The following is an 18,973-nucleotide window of genomic DNA, read 5'->3' as shown; positions in this document are numbered from 1 at the left end:
ACTAGAACAGTGTAAAATCCAGCCTAGGCACAAGATTGCTAAATCCTGGTTTTAGAATGAAAACTAGTATTCCTATAGAAAAATGGTACTTTTTCACTCATCATTCTGGTTGCAATTTGCAGTGCCCCTCCTGGAGCAGATGACAAGAATTGTGCCTGGGTTAGTGGGCAATGAAGGGTGAGGGCCCCTGTCCTGCTGAGCTTTCCCTGCAGCCCTCCCTCCTGCACAGGCAGGGCAGACCTGGCCGTGCTGCTGTCCCAGCTCCTGTCAAAGCCACATTTGTAGTGCCCTCGAGTGGCTTTGGCATGTCCCCAACAGCTCAGACCTGCCTGCTGAGATTAACTGAAATAGCCCAAATCTATGTGATTAGTTATGAGAATAAAAACTTTGGCAAAAACATACAAGACATCAGGAAAGAGCCTTAACTGAAGTGGTGTCCAGAGCTGCGTATTTAGGCGTTGTTGAAAACTACTTTAAGGCTCCAATGATCAAAGCAGTATTTTCTTTTTTGAACAATAAAGCTGCAAACACAAATGTTTACCTGTAGTTTAATGTTTATAGTGATGGATAGCACCTAGAGGCCCCGACCAACATTGGAGCCCCCTCAGTGTCTCTGCCCCAAGGAGCTTACAGTCTAAGTATTGAGAAGCAGGAGAGAGTAATAACCATGTTTTCTTATATAGATCAGTAAGGTCAAGTGATTTACCTGCTCTAAGGCACAAAAGGTGCCCAACATCTCTTGAATCTCTGCTGCAGATCTCAAAAGATGTTCCTTCATGTCTAGACCACTTTTCTCTTAGCAAAATGTCACCCCTTTGGAATTCTGTGCCTGAAGTTTTTAACGTTCAGAACTTGTCTAGGTCAGGGCCAGAGCTGCAGGGACAGAACAGAGAATGGACCTGTTACAAGCCCAGCTGCTTTGCTTTCCATACTTTACTTTTCTGTGGTCATCTCACAAGCTTTGGGCCCTGAAGCTGCCACAAGGTGCTCTGTACCTTAGCCTGGAATAGGATCTCCTGTCCTGTTTTTACATGTTGCAAGAGAAGCCCAGATCTTACAAAGAAGAACCAGTTATGCACTGGTTTACTAAACATGGTCCACTCCATTCTATGTCCCTGCATCCAAACACTTTGCTTTGGTAAACACAATATGGAGTGTTGGTAGGAAAGGCTGGGAGAGCCCTTTCCTTCGAGAGCTCCTTGGCCTTTGCATCCAAATTTCTGCTGTTTTAGGACTAGGGATTTGCTGCTATGTTCATGTTAGACTTCTGCAGAGCCAACAGCAAGAAAAGGGGCTTGTGTTTACATAAAGAGACTTGCTATTTTATTTCAGCTTTGGTAACAAATTCCTGACTTGGAGGTAGCAGCAGGTTCAGTTTATTACTACATGCATCAGAAAACCAAACTAAACTGAACTGAAAGATACACATGGCTGAATCCCACTCTCTATCAACATACATAACTGCAGCTAATGGAAAAGACAAAGCTATTATTATTTTGCACTTTAAACTAAAGAACTTCAGTTTCATACTTGAAAGCTTTAAAAATCAGCACCAATCTCATTGTATATCACTGCCACCTGCTTAGTCACCAGTCCTATGTCTTTTGTCAAATATGTAAAACAAGGAGATGGCAGATGCTCCATGTTTACAGGGATAACTGGAAGGTAAGAATGAGCAGCCATTAGCAGATAAATTACTTAACAGTATTCAATAAACAAATACACATCACCTGTAAGAAGGTGATTCATTAATTCACAAGTTAAGTTGTATTGATAGTCGAGGTGGCAATATACAATGAAAATATTAAGGTATTGTCACTTGACAGAGTCCTGCATTGTCAGGGAGCTGTTTATACACCAAGGTAAATGAAATGCTCTGACCATTGAAGCTGAACAGTCATGCATATAAAAGTGATCACTTTTCAGCTATTGCACAAGTAGTGACACTCTTTAGACATACATAGGTGGATTCTTACAAACTAACATCAGTAAGACTGCATGCACCATCTTTCAAGGCCTTATATGAACTATACATACACAAGAGTTGCTGTATACTCTGAATACATTGTGGATGTGTATAAATTCACATAAGATTAAAAGACTAATTTGTAAATAGGAAGGTTTCCACCAGCTTATGCTTTATTTTATTCAGGTTTCTTAGCGTGTATACTATTTTGGATAAAACATACGACACCATTTCAGAGTTGAAGTTTCATATAAGCATCATCCTAAATGCTTTGGTAACTGGATATTCCCAAAGGACAGTTTTGGTTAAACCAAACTGATTACTAAAATATGAATGTGACTTGTATTCTTAAAAGAAGGATATAGAATATGGCTAATAATGTCACATATTTTCACAAGATTAAAAACCCCTTTTCAAGTGGTTTGGGATTTCTAAGCACAAATAAAACCACTGATAGTATGGTGTACAACATTTAAAACTCTGATCAAAATTACTTCAGAAGAATTGTGCATTGCCCAAATATATCAGGTTGGCAACTGAGGAAGGAAATGAAAAATTAAATGAATAAGTTGGCATAAGAGGGGTAAATTCTCTCTGTACCACAAGTTTCATAATAAAATACTGTCTTATCTTTTAATTTTAAACATAGGGATTTTTAGATCAGTCTGGTTTGTTTCTAGATGACTGAAAATTTAGATTTAAAAGGTGTTTACACAATATACACATTTCATTACTTACAAAGAGATAATAAGCTTAAAATTTCATATTAAAAATACAGTAGGGTTAGTAGCACCATGAAAAATGTTTTTCAAAACTGCAGTCTTGTTATTTTAAACATACTCAGTGCGTCGTATTCTCCTCTATTCTCTTGGCAGATCAAAAAGGTGCCATTTTGGGAGAGAAATGAAAAATTTCATCTTCTGATCCTTTGTGAACCTCGAGTGTTCTTTTCTGTTTCCAGGAGGTCAATTCTTTCATCTCAGTCCTGTTGTCAAATATGTACTGAACAACTCTTAGTTTGGCACAGAGTGAGGTACACTTGAATTTGCATGGTTAAAACAGTTTGGATTTGTTTTTTCTTTTCTTTCTGCACAGTAGCACCATTGTTGCAGCTGGAAGACAGTGCATCTTAGGAATTTTCAACTGTTTTATAAAACATTCTCCAAGATGTTACGTTGTCTTCATGCAAACTTGACAACGACTAATCCGCGTCCTCAAGTCTCCAGCTTTCAGTGTCTCAGACTGAGGTTTGCTGGTTGACAGACACAAAGGAAAGGCTGGATTAGATTTTTCTTTGCACTATGTGAGCAGGGAATGAATCATGAATTTGAGAGTTTTTCTAAAAGATCATTCTGTCTGTTCCTAGCACCAGGTGACACATGCTCAGTTGTGTCAGTGTCTCAGTGTCCCCAAGGTGTGCTAAGCACCTGTTTCAATCTGGCAGGTGATGGAGCACAAACACAAACTGAGGGGATGGTGAATTGTGTACATTTGAGACTATTTCTGGGGCCTTTGGGTTGCTTAGTTGAAGGGTACTTTAAAAACACATCAAAAGTACTGCTATAATCAGAGCTGTATTTTAGTGGTAACTTTACCAAATAATTTATTTTTATTTTGAAAGGATAACAAGATGGGAGATAAGTATAATTAATGCAATATGTGTGTACACAAATAAGTCAAAGGCTTAAAAGTTTCTTTAAAAAAACACAATGAAGAAGGAAGTTGTTCTAATGGGAGGGAAAAAACAGTAGAAACAAATCTCAAGGGTGCATGGAAATTACTAACAGGAAGTTTTCACTGGTGAATTACCAATAATCAACTACCCAGAAAACTGAAAAGTGATGAATTATCATATCAAGTACCCTGATTGTAGGTGTTACACAAAACCACTGCCACCACTGCTCAGAGCACTGCACAGAGCCTGTGTCACAAAGCTACACTTTTAAATTTGGTGGCAATGGGAATATTAAGAGCTTTTTATCAGCACACAAACAGGGCAGTAGCTATTTATTCTGTGAAATGAGATGATTCTTCAGTGAAGAAATGATTTGCTACTCAACTTGAAAGGGAAAAAGTTGGAGGAGCTGAGAGACTTCAGCTGAAATTCTGACTGCAGAGAAGTTGAGGACAGAATGGCCACTGGCTTCCTTGCTGCCAAAATGTCATCCTGTTTCCTTCTGCGAAGTGTCTAAGAAAATGCTGACCATGGAGGGTAGGACACCTTCTTCATACAAGATTTTTAAAAACAAGTCATATGAACCTTTGCATTAAAAGGATAAGTAGAGTTGATCTTGCCCTTCACTCCTATCCCTTGTATATCTGTGAACTACCTTTCCAAATATTTGAGTTTATTGAAGAGTTTGGCAAGAAAGAAAAAGAAAATTGTTCTTTTGGTCTCCAAATGTTGTAAACACAGTAGGACTACTTTCAGAGGAGGTACTACAACAAATTGTGAATCAGAATTGACATACAAAGAATCTTGCTCCTTGCAAAGCAGAATATGCTCTAGCATATTTTTACATAATATTAAAGGTTTACCAAAGAAACACTTGAAAAACTGGTTGTGAGGGGGGAAAACAAGCTAAATTATTTCCCTATACCCCATAAACAAATCTCTTTTGATCTTTGGAATAAACTCAATTTCCAAAGCATTCGTTCTGGAAAAAGCAATAGACAAGAAACAGGCTTTCTTACCTGAACATTTCTGACACCTCTACAGTTGCCAGCCAGAAACTGTAAGAATTTGCATAATAATTGCAGGTGCCCCGACCATGGCATTCAATGAACGGTGCCGAGCGGAATTCTTCCAAACAGGATCCAGGTGATGCCAAGGCCTGTCCAGAGCCCTCTGCTCCAGCACTCGTATGCTAGTGGTGGAAAGAAAGACACAAACAAGGTGTTAAAATTTAGGTGTTAAAAATTGTACAGCACAGCAGTCAGCTATTGAAAAGTCACTGTTCATTCTTGGCAGACACCTCCTTAAACATTCGTGACGCTGGGATGTGTGTACTGTCAATTTTGGCTGCATTGCTTCATGATTGAAGGTAAAAGCTTTCAAATGACAGCCCTTGCAGTTCTTATCTGTGTCCTAAAGCAGCTGAGGACACAGGTGGGCAGTAGCTGCTTCTGGAGTTAGGAGGCAGTTCTTACCATCATGAAAGAGTAACCAATCCAGAGGGAATCCCAGCCTGGAGGACATGAAGGGATCTGAATGGTTTGACTGTGGACAGCTATCACCATAGCAGGAGCTTCACACACAACACATCTGGACACAGGGAAAGTACCAGAGAAATGTGCAATGTTAAAATATAATAGGAGTATGTTTTGTTAAGAATTCTTAAACTGTCAAGGGAACAAAACTCACCTGTGAGAGGCTCACCACTTAATCTAGACTTCTATTTCTTATCTATTTTGTAACTGCAATAAGAGTATTTTGGAGCTCAAAAATGTCTGTATTTTCACTACATTGGGTAAAACTGAAAATGGAAGCTCAAAGTCCCCATGTGAGTGCCTTAATCCTAAAGCCAGTGGCTCCTATATTCTTCCTGTCCATGGTGATCTCACACTGCTGACTACAGAGACTGCTTGTTTGAGAAGAGCTTGTACAGCCTCTTCTTACCACTGCTGCAGGGAAATGAACCTCTGCAGACAACGAATACCTATAAAACAAGCTGTTTTTCTAGTCTATCCCAGAACAAAACATGACAAAAAAATCTCTCTGAATACCCAACCTGCATGTTGGAAACACACTGGTAAGATGTACTATTTATCCAGATATTAAAAGAGACCTGAGGGCCTGCTTAGCCTCACCGGCTAATGAATGGCTGGATGCTTTGCCCAGTCAGGGGCTCCATGCTCATCGGCATCGACTCTGGGGTTGACAGCCAGTAGGAATAGTCATTCCTTGATGCAAAGTTGCAAACATTGTTGATGTTGCAGAACATGAAGGGCATGGTGCTGAAACGTCTAAGACAGCTCCCAGCAGTACCTACAGAGTAAGACATATAAGAGTTTTCACTTCATTGCTTTTTATAGCAATTATATAGCAATTGCTTTTTATAGTAATTCTTTGAGAACAATACTTGTGGATCCTTCCTCTCCCTCCTGTGAGTGCACAGCAAGTGCTATCAGATTGTCACATAGGGGGAAAAAACTTCACTTCTCCATTTTGGTTTACATTCTTTCATCCTGAATTACAGTGTGCATGCTCTAGAGATAGTAGATTTTAGTATGCAATCACCATCCTCATCTAGGGAATCTTTGAGACTGCTGTATCTTCAGAGAACCTGAGCATTTGAAGAAGCAGCTACATGTTTCCTCTTGAAGAGAGAGCACACAGAATATCTCACCCAAATCCTGGCCATGTGCTCTCTCATTTCCTTGCACGTATAGAAGAGAGAATCCATCATATATTCTCGATGTTCCTTGTGGACATAGTGGTGTATCCCTTGTCTGGCTGTGCCGAGTTATAAGGAATCCGTGAGCAACAGAAGCTGTTCCAGGAGGACCAGGTGGGCCTTGTAAGCCATCAGGACCAGGAGGTCCCTGTATCCCCCGGGAACCTGTTCACACGAGACAAACACATCACACAGTATTGATTAACACCACTGCCTGCTCTTTTAGGACCAACATAGCTCTGAAAGGTTGTTAGTCTTGTGATTGAGTGCTTGTGTGTTAAGGCACTTGGCATTTGCTGTCTTCCCAGATTTTTTAATTTTTTTTTTTTAATTTAAGCTTGATTGAGTCAGGGAGATTGTCATAGGTGGTTGTAACAGTGGGACTTCTGTGTGTCAGGGGTATTCTGAGGTTAAATACTCTCAGGGCTGTTAGGCAGTATGATAATTGCAAAGGACATGGCGGCCAATGGAATGACTTCAATCAGCTTCCCACTTCCAAAACAAATCTGCATGTGCAGCTTAAGATAATGTTGAAATATCTTGCTCAAGATCACAAAATAAACGGCCAAGCCAGAAATGGGCAAGTCTCACTCCAGGCCATGGTATGGTAACATGTGAGCCAAAGTCCATCAAAATGAATAGAAAAGCTGGTGCCAGTTTTGGCATAGGTTAATATAAGTGGAAATAAGCTAGAACAGCCTTGAATGGGAGAAAAATGAGTCAAGTCACTGAGAAATGTATCAGAAAAGGCCATTCTTGAACAGCAATATCAGGAAATATAAATATTTAGACTGTGTTATTCTGCAGTCATTATTTACGTATTTTTTACTAAAATAATGCTATCAATTTCATACAGCTGCACAGAGAAAAAGGAAAAAGAGGTGTAATGGATTTTTGTCTTTTTTTAACAGTTTTAATTCTAATACTTTTTCTCACAAGTTGCAATAGAGAGCTACTAATATCTGTCACCTTTAGAAAATTGTCCCAGTGCCTAGTCTGATTTCTCAAAGCATAGTTTAGTAGTTTTAAGCAATGCCTAAATGGTAATCCAGTCTCTGACTTTGGTGAAACTCTCATGAAGTCTGTTTTTCCCCATTCATAATTTCCATGCAAAGTAAGCATTATTTTACTAATCACTCTATTCAGTTTCTTATAATTTTTATTATCTCCTCTGTATCATCTGTGCTGCAAAGGGTTTGCCATTAAGCTTGAGGTAAAGCATTTGACAATGTTATTCAGCAATTACCAGCAACGTGTTGGTGTTGAGAATATTCCAAATCAAAGTATGTTCAGTTGCTTATAGTATTTTTACATTAAGAAAATCCTAAAATTATGATTTTATCATTATTCCCAGGAAGCAAAGATCTTACTTCCTATTATTAGCCTCCATTCAGAAGTGGAAGTCTCTTTTTCCAGTGAGCCCTCATAGCAGTGAGCAACCATACCTGGTTGGCCTGGAAGACCCCTCTCTCCTTTTCGTCCTGCTGGACCATCAAAACCAGGAAGTCCATCTCTCCCTGGGTCACCAGGAAGACCAATTGGACCTAGAACACACAAAAGCATAACTGAAATCAAAGCTCTTGAAGTCTCACTACAGAAATCTTCAAGTTGTCAGTGACTCATGAGTTGCTTCTTTCTAATACATAAGAACAGCCCATTAAACCAGATGCATATGGTGGAATCCTGTGTTTATCTATTAACCCACAGTTCTCTCTTGCCCCTTGCTGAGCTCAGTAACTTATCTATGCAGCCTGTGCCATGTCACTGGCACTGCCACTTATACTCAGGTACCCTTCTGGTCACATCCTCTGCAGCCACCTTGGATCATACCTGGCAATCCCTGTGGCCCTGGCAATCCAGGTGGCCCTTTGGACCCAGGCTGTCCTGGAGGACCTGGGGAACCAGGATCACCTTTGACAACAATGCTTCGTCCAATGGTACCTGGTAAACCTGGTGGACCTGAGAGAAGGAAGATTGGTATTAGATAAACCAAGGTGGAAGACACCATTAGAAACAGTTTCTTTATTTCAAAATCAGAAGCCAAGAGCTCCATCATTGCAAAAAAGAATAAGTGTATACATAGGACAAAACCACACTTTTGGTGACTCCCTCTAAGAATCCCTCTCACAGGAGTTAATCCATATAGACTAGATACAAAGTATAAAACATATTAGAATTATTTGTAGGGGCTAAAAAGTACAGGTTGGAATTGTGCTGAAAATCTTGGTGTCTTCACTTTGACTGCTGCCTAAGACCAACCCAGTCCTACATCTTTGTAACAAATTCTACTGCCAGGGAGCAAAAGGGACAGTGCCACTATCCAAGATTCCTACCTGGGGGGCCCGGCAGTCCCTGGCTGCCTGTCAGGCCAGTGGGTCCTGTGGGTCCAGTGGGACCCTTCATACCTGAAACATCAAATTCACACAGTTACTCTGTGAAGAAACATGCTGTTCTACAAAGTCTGCTGCAGGAATGGCCTAAACAGGCTGTTGTTACTGTGTCTGGAGGTTTTTGCTCAAAATGCTGGTTAAATACCTGGGAATCCTGGAACACCTGGAACCCCAGGGTCACCCTTCATTCCATTCAGACCCGGACGACCAGGATCCCCCTAAAGAGAAGAGCCTCACGTTATTCTTTCATCTCAGCAGTTCCAGAGAAGCAGAATGGAACAGGCAGCTGGGGGACAACCAAACACACTGTGAAAGGGCTGAGGCCATGGGGGCTGTCAGTGAGAGTGGGAACACAAGGCTGCATATATTCCCATAGGAATACAGCAGGCACATCCTGCCTAGATACTGGGAGATAGCTAAGGAAAGATCCTCTACCTTGCTACAAGACAAGGTATTAGGTACCACATTTTTGTTTTTATTTTATTGTGTTAAATTGCATGTTCCACCCAAATATATTCCATTTTTATTGGATTTAGAAACTAGAGGAAAACTCCACTTCTTGTCCTACCTGGCGTCCAGGTGGTCCTTGATCTCCCTTTGGACCAGTCAGGCCAGGTGGACCAGGTGGACCTGGGTTCCCTTTTTCCCCTTTAAGTCCTCCATTGCCTGGTGGCCCTCGTGGACCTTCTGGGCCTGGTGGACCTTAACATGGTGGAACAAATAAGCACACATCAGTATATATTGCTCATTCTTCCCCAGTTTGTGCCTTCGGTATTTAAAAAAACAACAACAGCAAAAAGATATTTTGGCTTAACTTTCCAGCTCTATTTCAATGCTAAATTCAGGGTAAACTAGAAATAAAACAAATAAGAGGTATTATTTGCACTACCCAAATCAGGAACTGAGGGCCCTTATCTAGCTGATGAAGCAGGTCTTTCCAGAAGACAGTGCAGCTCCCCTGCACTAGCAGCTTACTGGTGACCAGTGCCTTCACTAGGAGCCAAGAAATCCAAAATTAGATGGTACAAATATCCCCTTTGCTGATCTGCATTACATTCACCATGTCTTAAGTGCTTCTTAACAGCCTGAATTCCTTTTGTAAGCTAGTCTCAACACTAACACAATACAGTGTAAACACTGCAATGCTGCTTTCTTGTTAGAATTTGACATACCTATTAAGGAGCACACGTGCACTGTCTCCTGAGCAGCAGAAGCTCATCATTCTGCCTTGCCTACATAACCTGAGTTGCAGAAACTTTCTAATGTTGAATGACTCTCCTTCCAACTGATTTTTTTTTAGTCTTTAGTAGACTTATGCTGTGTAAATCTAATGGAGAAACTGGGCTGGTCTTTAAATATTTTGCCATTTCTACAGCCAGATTAATCCAAAGCAACGCAGCGGGTATAAAAGAAACTTTGATATCTGGAAAACTAAAAGATGAGACCTCCACCTTTGTCCCACCAGCTAAATGGAAGGCAACTAGCATTAATTTGTGGGGAAATAAACAATAACCAAGTGCAACAACAGCTAATAACATTTTACAAGTTAGAGCTCACAAATGGATTAACAAAATGACTTTTTTTGCAGGACAGTGTTATGACATTATCTCCTGTAGTACAAATCTAACAACATTTAATCAGTGAGCTGGATTTTCAGTCGTCCTGTAACCTTGAATAACTTAACACCTCCATTGACATCCCTATTGTCTATACTCAATGGATAAATTTGATTATTTATATTTCTGCATGCAAATCTGAGTATAGAATTCCTTCCCTTTTTAAATCAATGGCAATTTTGTACCAGATTTCACAGATATCCTGTAGCAGTTTCAGCTACAGAAAACATCCCATGATGCGAGGAATTTTTGTATTCATTTTGCCCTTTCATACTGGTTTAGTACTGTACACATGGAAAATTGTACCAGGTTACCATCTGGGGCATGTTAACCAAACCCATATGGTCTGCAGAGTAATCACAGCCCTTAAAAAGACAATCACAGAATTACAGGAAAACATCTGTTTTTCTTATATCAAGTGCAATGCAGTAAAACAAATTGCCCGAGTTAAGAGTCTAACCTGGAGGCCCTGGGAGGATCAGAGTTCACCAAAGCCCATTGATCGATGTTAGAAGGGTCAGACATCACACAGTACAAAACAAGATTACTAGTTAGAAATAGTACAGATGACAGCATATACACTACACAACAACCCATTTCACCAGCATATTTTGTATTTACAGTATAATCCACATGCATGCATAAATCCACACATGAATATGCAAACATAGGTCTTTTCAGATACAAGTTATTCTGGTCACTAGGCTCTACTGAAACAAATTTGACACTTCATTTAACAGCAGACTTAAAGCTTCACTAGAAAATGTGTTATTGCTTTAACATTACAGCTAAGGCCTATAACTGGTTAGTCCTGCTCACAATAGAGTTTGGACAATGTAACCATTTCACTGACAATATTCAGCCTTACAGGGCCCGGAGCTTGGCAAATAGGTACATTGTGAATTACAATTTACTCTTGAGCAAAATTCTGCTTTGGGCAGGGGGGAAGTGTGACTAACAGAAGGACTTATCACCACTGATCAGGTATGAGGCTCAACTATCTGTGAACACAATTCCAGGACTGAAAAGTAGGCTTATGCCCTCTGTGAAACTGTAAGCAGGATTAACATGAATCAACAGGGCTGCAAATGCTGTAGACAAAAATACAGCAGAACTTGCAAATTTAGAAAGTTGTCTTTATTGTTGGCATTTTTTTGTCTTGATAAAAATATTTCAATATGCTAATTTGCCTGCTCAAGGTTATATGGAGAATGGCATGTGATAACATCCTTAGAAAAATGATTTAAATGTCCTCTCTCAAAAGATAAGATGGTTGTCCCTACAATGCTCCTAAGTTAATATATTATTTTAGCTCCTCTGCCACTTGCATAGCTTATGTCAATGAAATGATTTAAATATATCAACACATCACCATGCAATTTGCAGCTAAAAACTACAATAAATACATATCATGTTTATCACACAGCACTATTCCTTACACATTTGGTAAATTATTTTAAACAGTAACTGTAATACCATTGTTAAAAATAATGACATGGACATTTCATTGTTAATGTTAAGCACTTATAAACTATATTTCACTGATAGTTAAGTTCTGCTATGATTTTTAAATCATAGAATTCATCACTGAATTCTGGCTGATTACAGCCACAAGATGGAACAAAATATGATGCAATTTTTTTTGTTCCTCTCAGCACTCCATGATGGCAGCTGTCTTTGAAAGTGTGGTTACTGCTTGGGTGACCACAGTTAAATTAAAAGGTAAAGCCATATTCCCTTTTTTTGAACATGGCTTCATAAAGATAGGATTCAAACATTAGAGGCTACTACATTTGCTACCTTGTGGTGCTTAGAACAGCAGGCTGAAAACTAAAATGTATTCCTTTATTAAATTTTCATATAATTTCTTTGCTGCCCAAAAGTCATCATAGCAAAACCTAAAGACATCATTATTATTAAATAGATATACCAAGTCATTTTCAGTCTGGACACAAATGTTAGGATTTTCCCAAGTGTCAGTTTGTGCTCTGTGCTGATACACTAAAGTTAAAATTCACATCTGGAAATTACTATATTCTCATTAATTCTGTCCCACTGACCTAGTGCCAGAGAGGGCATGGCTGTGAGCTTTATTTTCATTAAATACTTGTAGAAGGAAGAACTTTTCTCATTTCCTCTAAATGGGTGGGCGAAGCTAAGCAATGGAAATAAGGATTTCTCTGTGCTGAAAACTTAAAAGGCTCTAAGTTGGGAATCTAAAACACTGCTGTTAGTCTATATAAAATTTCCTACAGATACTGATGGTACAAAAGAAGCATCTAATTTATTTAAGTCACTTGAGAGCATCCAAAATCAACAGTAGCAGGTGCTACAAAATGCACAAAAATGACTACTGTCACTTGCCCAAGCTGCAACACATAATTATGCAGAACAAGGCATGGGAGCACAGTGCAATGCTTTTTTTAAAAAAAAGCTGAATATATTTTTTCCAACTGTACTGAGGGAAAAATTAGTTAAAACAAGTTTCACAGCTAGGTACTCTTTATAAAAGCCTTGTAAATCTAGACCCACATGGTCTTTCACCATGGGCAAAGCAACTGTGTCCTTCCAATGTCTGTCCTACAACAACATGGAAGATATAGTTGAAAGTCAACTCTGAGCATTTTTTTCCCCCCACAAATTAAAAGGTATGTCTGAAACATGACTCTGCATATCTACATTTAGACACAACAAAAGTAATACATTCATTTTCATGCAATTAGACACAACAAAAGTAATACATTCATTTTCATGCAAAGTTATTATTTTGGAGTTACGGGGCTAACCTGAGGGACCTGGGAGTAGGGGGTCAGAATTCACCAAGGTCATCATTAGAACAAGGGGAAAAATATCAAAATTGTTAGAAATACCAACAAACTAACATATTCAACTAAACCTTTCTTTTTAGATTTAGCTCAATATTTATTTACATACAGTATGCAAAACACCAAACTATTATTATTCATAGCAAGGAAAACAGACATGTGGAGTAACAGCATTGTTCTGTTGATGTAGAAATTGGCTTGATTTTATAATGAATTAATAAATTTATCAATGCTTATTTTAAGGCTAACTCAACTGGAGTCAGACAGCTACATCATGTTTGACTTCATCTCTTTTACTAATCTTAGAATATACCCAGAAGTCAGCAACAAACAGTACATGCAAACAGCTTCTGGTTTTATTTCTGTCCCTAGAAGGGGTAATTTGACAGCCACAAAGCTGCTTTTATGAGTAACTGTCTTATGCTGAAATGTTACAAAATCAGCATTCCAACAATAGACTGTTATCATCAGAAACAAAAGGCTGGAGTGCTGATTGTACCAGAACTGCAATAATAGTTTGGTTTATCCACATTAGTTCACACATAACTGAGCAAAACAAATGCTTCACTTTACACATTGCATGCAACAAAAATGGAAATAAGAGAAAGAAAGAAAAAGAGAGAACATGGCTGAGCAGAACCTCACTGGTTGTTTCCCCTGCTCATAAACCTACACAAAATGAGTCCCATCATTGTCCACCTTCCCAGCTGATCAGAATCACTAAACACTTGATTTAGACAGGGAAGTGTGAACAGGATGAGCAGCTCCGTAAAACCCCAATGCTACAGCAGAGCAGAGAATCTCGGTACTTTTATTATACCTCAGAGGTTGCTTAGCCTGGTTTACTTTTAAAGACTTCTTTAAAGTTTCGAGTTATTTCAAGAAACTTTTAAAAATGAAAATCTATGGCATTATGGACCAATCACCAATTTGCCCTGGGCCAAAATTTTAATTGCAATAGTACTCTATATATAGAAGAATTAACAAAGTCAGAAGCAAACTGGGGCTACAAACATGCTGCAGGGATGCTCCACTGGCTGGTTAGAGCCCCTGGGGCACAGCAGGGAGCCAGTTTCATCCAGAACAGAGAGGAAGGCATGCACTCCTCATTCCACTAACCAAATAGGAAACCAGGAAGACATTGTGACTGGCTGGGGATTATTACCCACAGGATGGTTGTTTCACATCAGTCACACACAAAGCAGGTTTAGGATGAAATACAATGGAAGTATTTTTACTGGGACTAAAAGAAAACCTCATTATACTGGCAAACAGCGCCCCAGTTCTAAGGTGTCATAGATTAAAATCAAATGTTTTTAATGACTCATTTTTTAACACAGGGTATATGAGTTCATAGCATACTCTACAAAAGAAAAAAACTCATATTGCCATTGATAATAACGTATGATTCAATTTCAGTTCTAGGGAAAATATTTTGATAAAATTTGATTAAAAAAATGTTATTCAGTGTGACTGCCTCCTCTCATGTCAGGAGCAAGCATGAGGAAAAGCAAACCTTTAAATCTTTCCAAGTGTATACTGCAAAGCTAAATTCTCTCTTGATACCCAAAACCCAACAATATCTGTGTTGGAGTAATTTTACAAATGTACTAATTCAAAACTAACTTTCCTCAGAAAAAGTCTTCAAATAAAAGAATAATTTGAGGGCAATAAATAAAAATATTACTTCACCATTAATATGCAAAGGAAAAAATCCCTGTCATCAACCAATGGCTTGGTTTGAAAGCAGTCTCTTTTAGGGAGAATATCAAGCCTGTTATGTGAGATGAATCTTAGATGTAGCAAAGTACTTCCAGATTAAAGATCCAGCAATAAGTGTGAGCTGGACCTGTGGCAGGTTCATTTAAATTAGATTTTTTCAAGAGCAGTATCTAAATGCAAATAAACACTATAACACAAAACAGAAATCAGTTTCTAATACAGGCCAGGTAGTTGCTCAGCAATGTTAACTCAGTGTAGAGTTTTCTCATCCCCCGAAATAGTTGGTGCAGGAATAAAATGCAAACATGGAATGGAAAGATGAACACAGCACAATGGAGCAAAGAGTCCATGGCAACCACATGACACAATGGAGCAATGACTTGTGTTACATGGCCTGGAGATGAGGAGCAGTATCCAATCTGATCATGCTGGGATGCTAGTGGGAATTTGATTTTCATGACTCTTAGATTGATGGGGTTTGTTACTTTCAGGTTTTTTGTGTGCGGTGATGTTTGCTGATCGTGTGACAGCACTGCAAAGGTCTCAGGTGTTCAAAGGTTGTATCGTGCTTGTGAGTGACTATTGAGGCAGCATGCGGAGAACCTCCTGGTGGAAACACCTTTGATTTTTGCTGCCAGGCATCAGGAATTTAGAGAAACTGAGGCTGGTTTATTTATAGATACTGGGATTTTTTGGCAACAAAATACTCTGGTTGCCCACACACCTATTCCATGAGGCTTGACTTTATCCATCCAAATAAATTGAGCCAATTTAAAGGCTGATGACCTACCAGCAAAATATCAAAGTACTGGCAGATGTTCACAGGTATGGATCATGCTCTTACCTGGTCTTCCTGGTACACCCGGTGGGCCAGGGCTACCTTTAGGACCTTCCAGAGGTGGTCCTGGTATTCCTGGTGGACCTGGTGGACCCTGCAGTCCAGGGAATCCCTGGAAACCTGGTTCTCCCTTCAGACCTGGAAGTCCAGGGGGTCCTGGTGGGCCAGGTAACCCCAATTCTCCTTTTTGCCCTGCAAAATGTCATGTTTGTGAACACTGTTACAAATTCATATAAAGCCCAAAAGTCAACTTGCAAAGACATTTCTCTCTCTTGCAGAAGCCACAAATCTGGCCAGAACTCCCCTTATTTGCAGAGTGACTCAGTGTAGAATTGTATAACACTCAGAAAAGAGTGAGGGCTAATAATTCTTGAAGGAGAAAGTGCTATAGCTTATAACATGTCAAAAAGTCTAAGTCAATGATGCTGCAATTCATAAACATCCTTGGAGACTGTAAGTCTACAAATAAGGCTTTCTGTGAAGAAAGCTGTCAATATTAAGCCTTCATCCTTTTCTTGAGATATTGCTGAAAATTAAGACATACTTGCAAAATTTTCAAATAAGCATGGAGAATTTGGCAGCTTTGATGCAATGAAGAAGAGCAATGTATCAAGTACCTATACTTTCAAAGCAGCTTCATTTGTTATCTGTTGTATGAATGCTTTATTTTCTGACAGAAATCAGCAAAGTTCCACACAATGCAGTAGGCTCTTGCTCTGTGCATTTATTCTGGCTGCACAATTTCTAATGCATAAAATACAGTAGTCAGTAATAAAATGTCTTTATTGCTATGGTTAATTTAAAACAGTTTGCTGAGGAAAAAAATTACTTGTAGCTATAGCATTCATTTGTTACAGAAAATACAACACACCCTTTCTTGTGTTTGGTGTGTAAATATATTTTACATTGACCCTTTATTAAAAAGGGCAACAGAAAAGCTTTACCTGACAATCCTGGGAGTCCTGGGGGTCCTGGACGCCCAAAACCTGGTAGACCTGAAAAAAAGACAGATTTAGAGAAAAATGAGTATTTAGCTTTCAGGTCTTCAGGAACAGAAACATGAGGCTTAGAACAATGAAAGTGGAGTTCATCTAAATAAGTGATCCCTTGAGATTACTTGGATTCTCATTCACTCACCAGGCTTCCCCAAAGTTGGTAGTTTTGCTACTGAATGCATGTTCTTGCAATGCATGTTCTTTCAAATTTTGGGAGTTACTATGTTAGCATTTTTGTTTGAAAATCTATCTTTAGAGCAGGGATTATGCTGTTTATCCACTGTGCAACTGAGCTGAAGCAATACAGCTACCACGGAATACAGGAACAGGGGCTGGTGTTAAAGCCAGGTAATAAAATCCAGGAGAGCTGAGTGAATTCTTGTCCTGTGCTTCCCTATAGCTTGCCAGCACCCTTTGTGAGCCACCCAGCAGCCAGAAACCACAGGAGCAGCTTTGAAGGTGTAAGGGCAGTTATAGGAAAGCAAGAATCAAGCAAGCAGGGTATGTCACTGCAGAGTGAAGAGGAGGAAAGCAGCAGGAAGGACACCCAACCTGGCTCGCCCTTCTGACCCGCTGGTCCAGGGATACCATCTCGACCAGGCTGTCCCTTTTCCCCCGGAGGACCAGGAGGGCCAGGACGACCAATGTCACCTAAAACAGGGACAGAACACATGAGCACAGTCTAAACTGCAGTAAAGAAAATCAGCATCCTCTTCACCACCATCTGAATCTAAAGGTGTGGTAATGATATAAAAGATTTACAGGGATATCATCTAAAAATTAAACCTTTCTCTCTCTCCCCTCTGACAATTTTGAAAAGGCTTTTAAGCCAGTGAATTTTCAAGAAAGCACTGTTTGCTAAAAATATAATGCATTCCTTTAGAATAAATTAGGATTTTGCTCCTTTAAAAACAGGTTAGGCCACTATAATACTTAGCATAAAGCTGGTAAGCACAGAAGCTTAATTTCTTGTTTCAATAATTAATTAATTAACAGCAAATACAAGTCCTCAAAAGAAAGTTAAAATTTCTTTCTTTACTGTTTTATTTCAGTAAATTAAGTGCATGCATTTCCATTATGCTAAAAAGATAAGAAAGGAAGTGTTATGTTTTTCACAGAAGAAGCTGATCTCTGCTGCACTGTCCATGCTCACCTACTGGCCCAGGTGGTCCAGGCAGGCCAGGATTACCTGGAGGTCCCTCAATACCTTTTGGTCCTGGAATTCCTGGCATTCCTGTAAAGTACAGGCATTTCAATCAAATAATGAACAAAACTGACTTTTCAGCTGATCTTGAAATGCTACAATCTGAGATGCCCTGAGTAACAAATGAGCTAATTCTACCAAGATATTGTATTAATGCTCATTTTTGTGGACTTACAGCTGGTTAAACAGATGAATTATAAAGCAAGAAATGTACAATAATAAAACATACTGGTACAGCTGCCCTTACTGCTACCCTCAAGCCTCCTCTTAACTGTTGACTGCTCACGGCCAAGGACACAGCAACTCTGGAAGTCTGCTAGAAAGTTACCATTTTAGAGACACTGTTTCTGCTTGACAAAAAATTGAAAGCATTATGAACTGGGATTGAATCCAAACTCCCCAATCCTCTTTTCCCTTCCTGAAAAAGGAACTTAATAAAAATGGTCTTAAGAGTTTACACTGGATTCTCACCCCTACAGCACGAGCTGAGTGGGAAGTTGGGAAGCAGGAAAAACACCTGATCTGTTGCAGCATCAGTTCTGAACAGCACCTGAGCCTGATCAAGGCAGTGTCACAATACACGTGTGGCTGTTCAGTCTTTTAGGCATGACATGAGAGGGTTGGAACTGCCAGGTTCATGGGTCAGGTTTTGTTTTCTTCCAAGCTTCCTGTTGTCATGACCACAGTTGTAAATTCCTAATTTTCTACATCAAAGCAGCTCAAGCATATTTGTAAAACAGCCTTTAGTGCTGTAAATGCAGCAGAGGTAAAAACTTTGCTTCGTTAAATTTTGAATTAAAAACTGACATATACCTGTTAACAACCTCTATTAATATTTTTTTAAAGAACAAAGTGCAAACCTAATTTAATTTTATTTCAGAGATTTCTCTTTTTAACATATTTTTGGACAATAAATGCTATGAAAAAAAGTGCTAAATTTTCCAGGATGGTACTTTTTATAGATTCATGAAGAAAAAATATTGATACTTTTTTTTTACTCCAATATTTGTGTGTTTGGGG

At 39.2% G+C, this 18,973-nt stretch overlaps 1 protein-coding gene across 2 annotated transcripts in view; it reads right to left on the bottom strand.

The window, feature by feature from the left end:
• Positions 1-532: 532 nt before the first annotated feature.
• COL4A5 (collagen type IV alpha 5 chain) overlaps positions 533-18,973 on the bottom strand; it is a 75,770-nt gene continuing 57,329 nt past the window's right edge. For both annotated transcript variants that reach the window (XM_079318564.1, XM_079318565.1), the window contains exons 38-51: positions 17,903-17,983; positions 17,302-17,400; positions 16,699-16,749; positions 15,761-15,946; positions 9,322-9,455; positions 8,899-8,971; positions 8,697-8,768; positions 8,194-8,322; positions 7,809-7,907; positions 6,316-6,528; positions 5,777-5,954; positions 5,117-5,231; positions 4,661-4,833; positions 533-3,218 (exon numbers count right to left, since the gene is read on the bottom strand). In XM_079318564.1, the coding sequence (XP_079174690.1) occupies positions 3,137-3,218; positions 4,661-4,833; positions 5,117-5,231; positions 5,777-5,954; positions 6,316-6,528; positions 7,809-7,907; positions 8,194-8,322; positions 8,697-8,768; positions 8,899-8,971; positions 9,322-9,455; positions 15,761-15,946; positions 16,699-16,749; positions 17,302-17,400; positions 17,903-17,983 (1,685 nt within the window). In that variant the 3' untranslated portion in view covers positions 533-3,136. The remainder of the gene's footprint in view (positions 3,219-4,660; positions 4,834-5,116; positions 5,232-5,776; positions 5,955-6,315; positions 6,529-7,808; positions 7,908-8,193; positions 8,323-8,696; positions 8,769-8,898; positions 8,972-9,321; positions 9,456-15,760; positions 15,947-16,698; positions 16,750-17,301; positions 17,401-17,902; positions 17,984-18,973) is intronic.

The sequence above is a fragment of the Erithacus rubecula genome, assembly GCF_903797595.1.
Source record: "Erithacus rubecula genome assembly, chromosome: 15".
Taxonomy (NCBI): domain Eukaryota; kingdom Metazoa; phylum Chordata; class Aves; order Passeriformes; family Muscicapidae; genus Erithacus; species Erithacus rubecula.
Note: the sequence above shows the minus strand (reverse complement) of the source record. Positions and strands in the feature narration are given on the sequence as shown.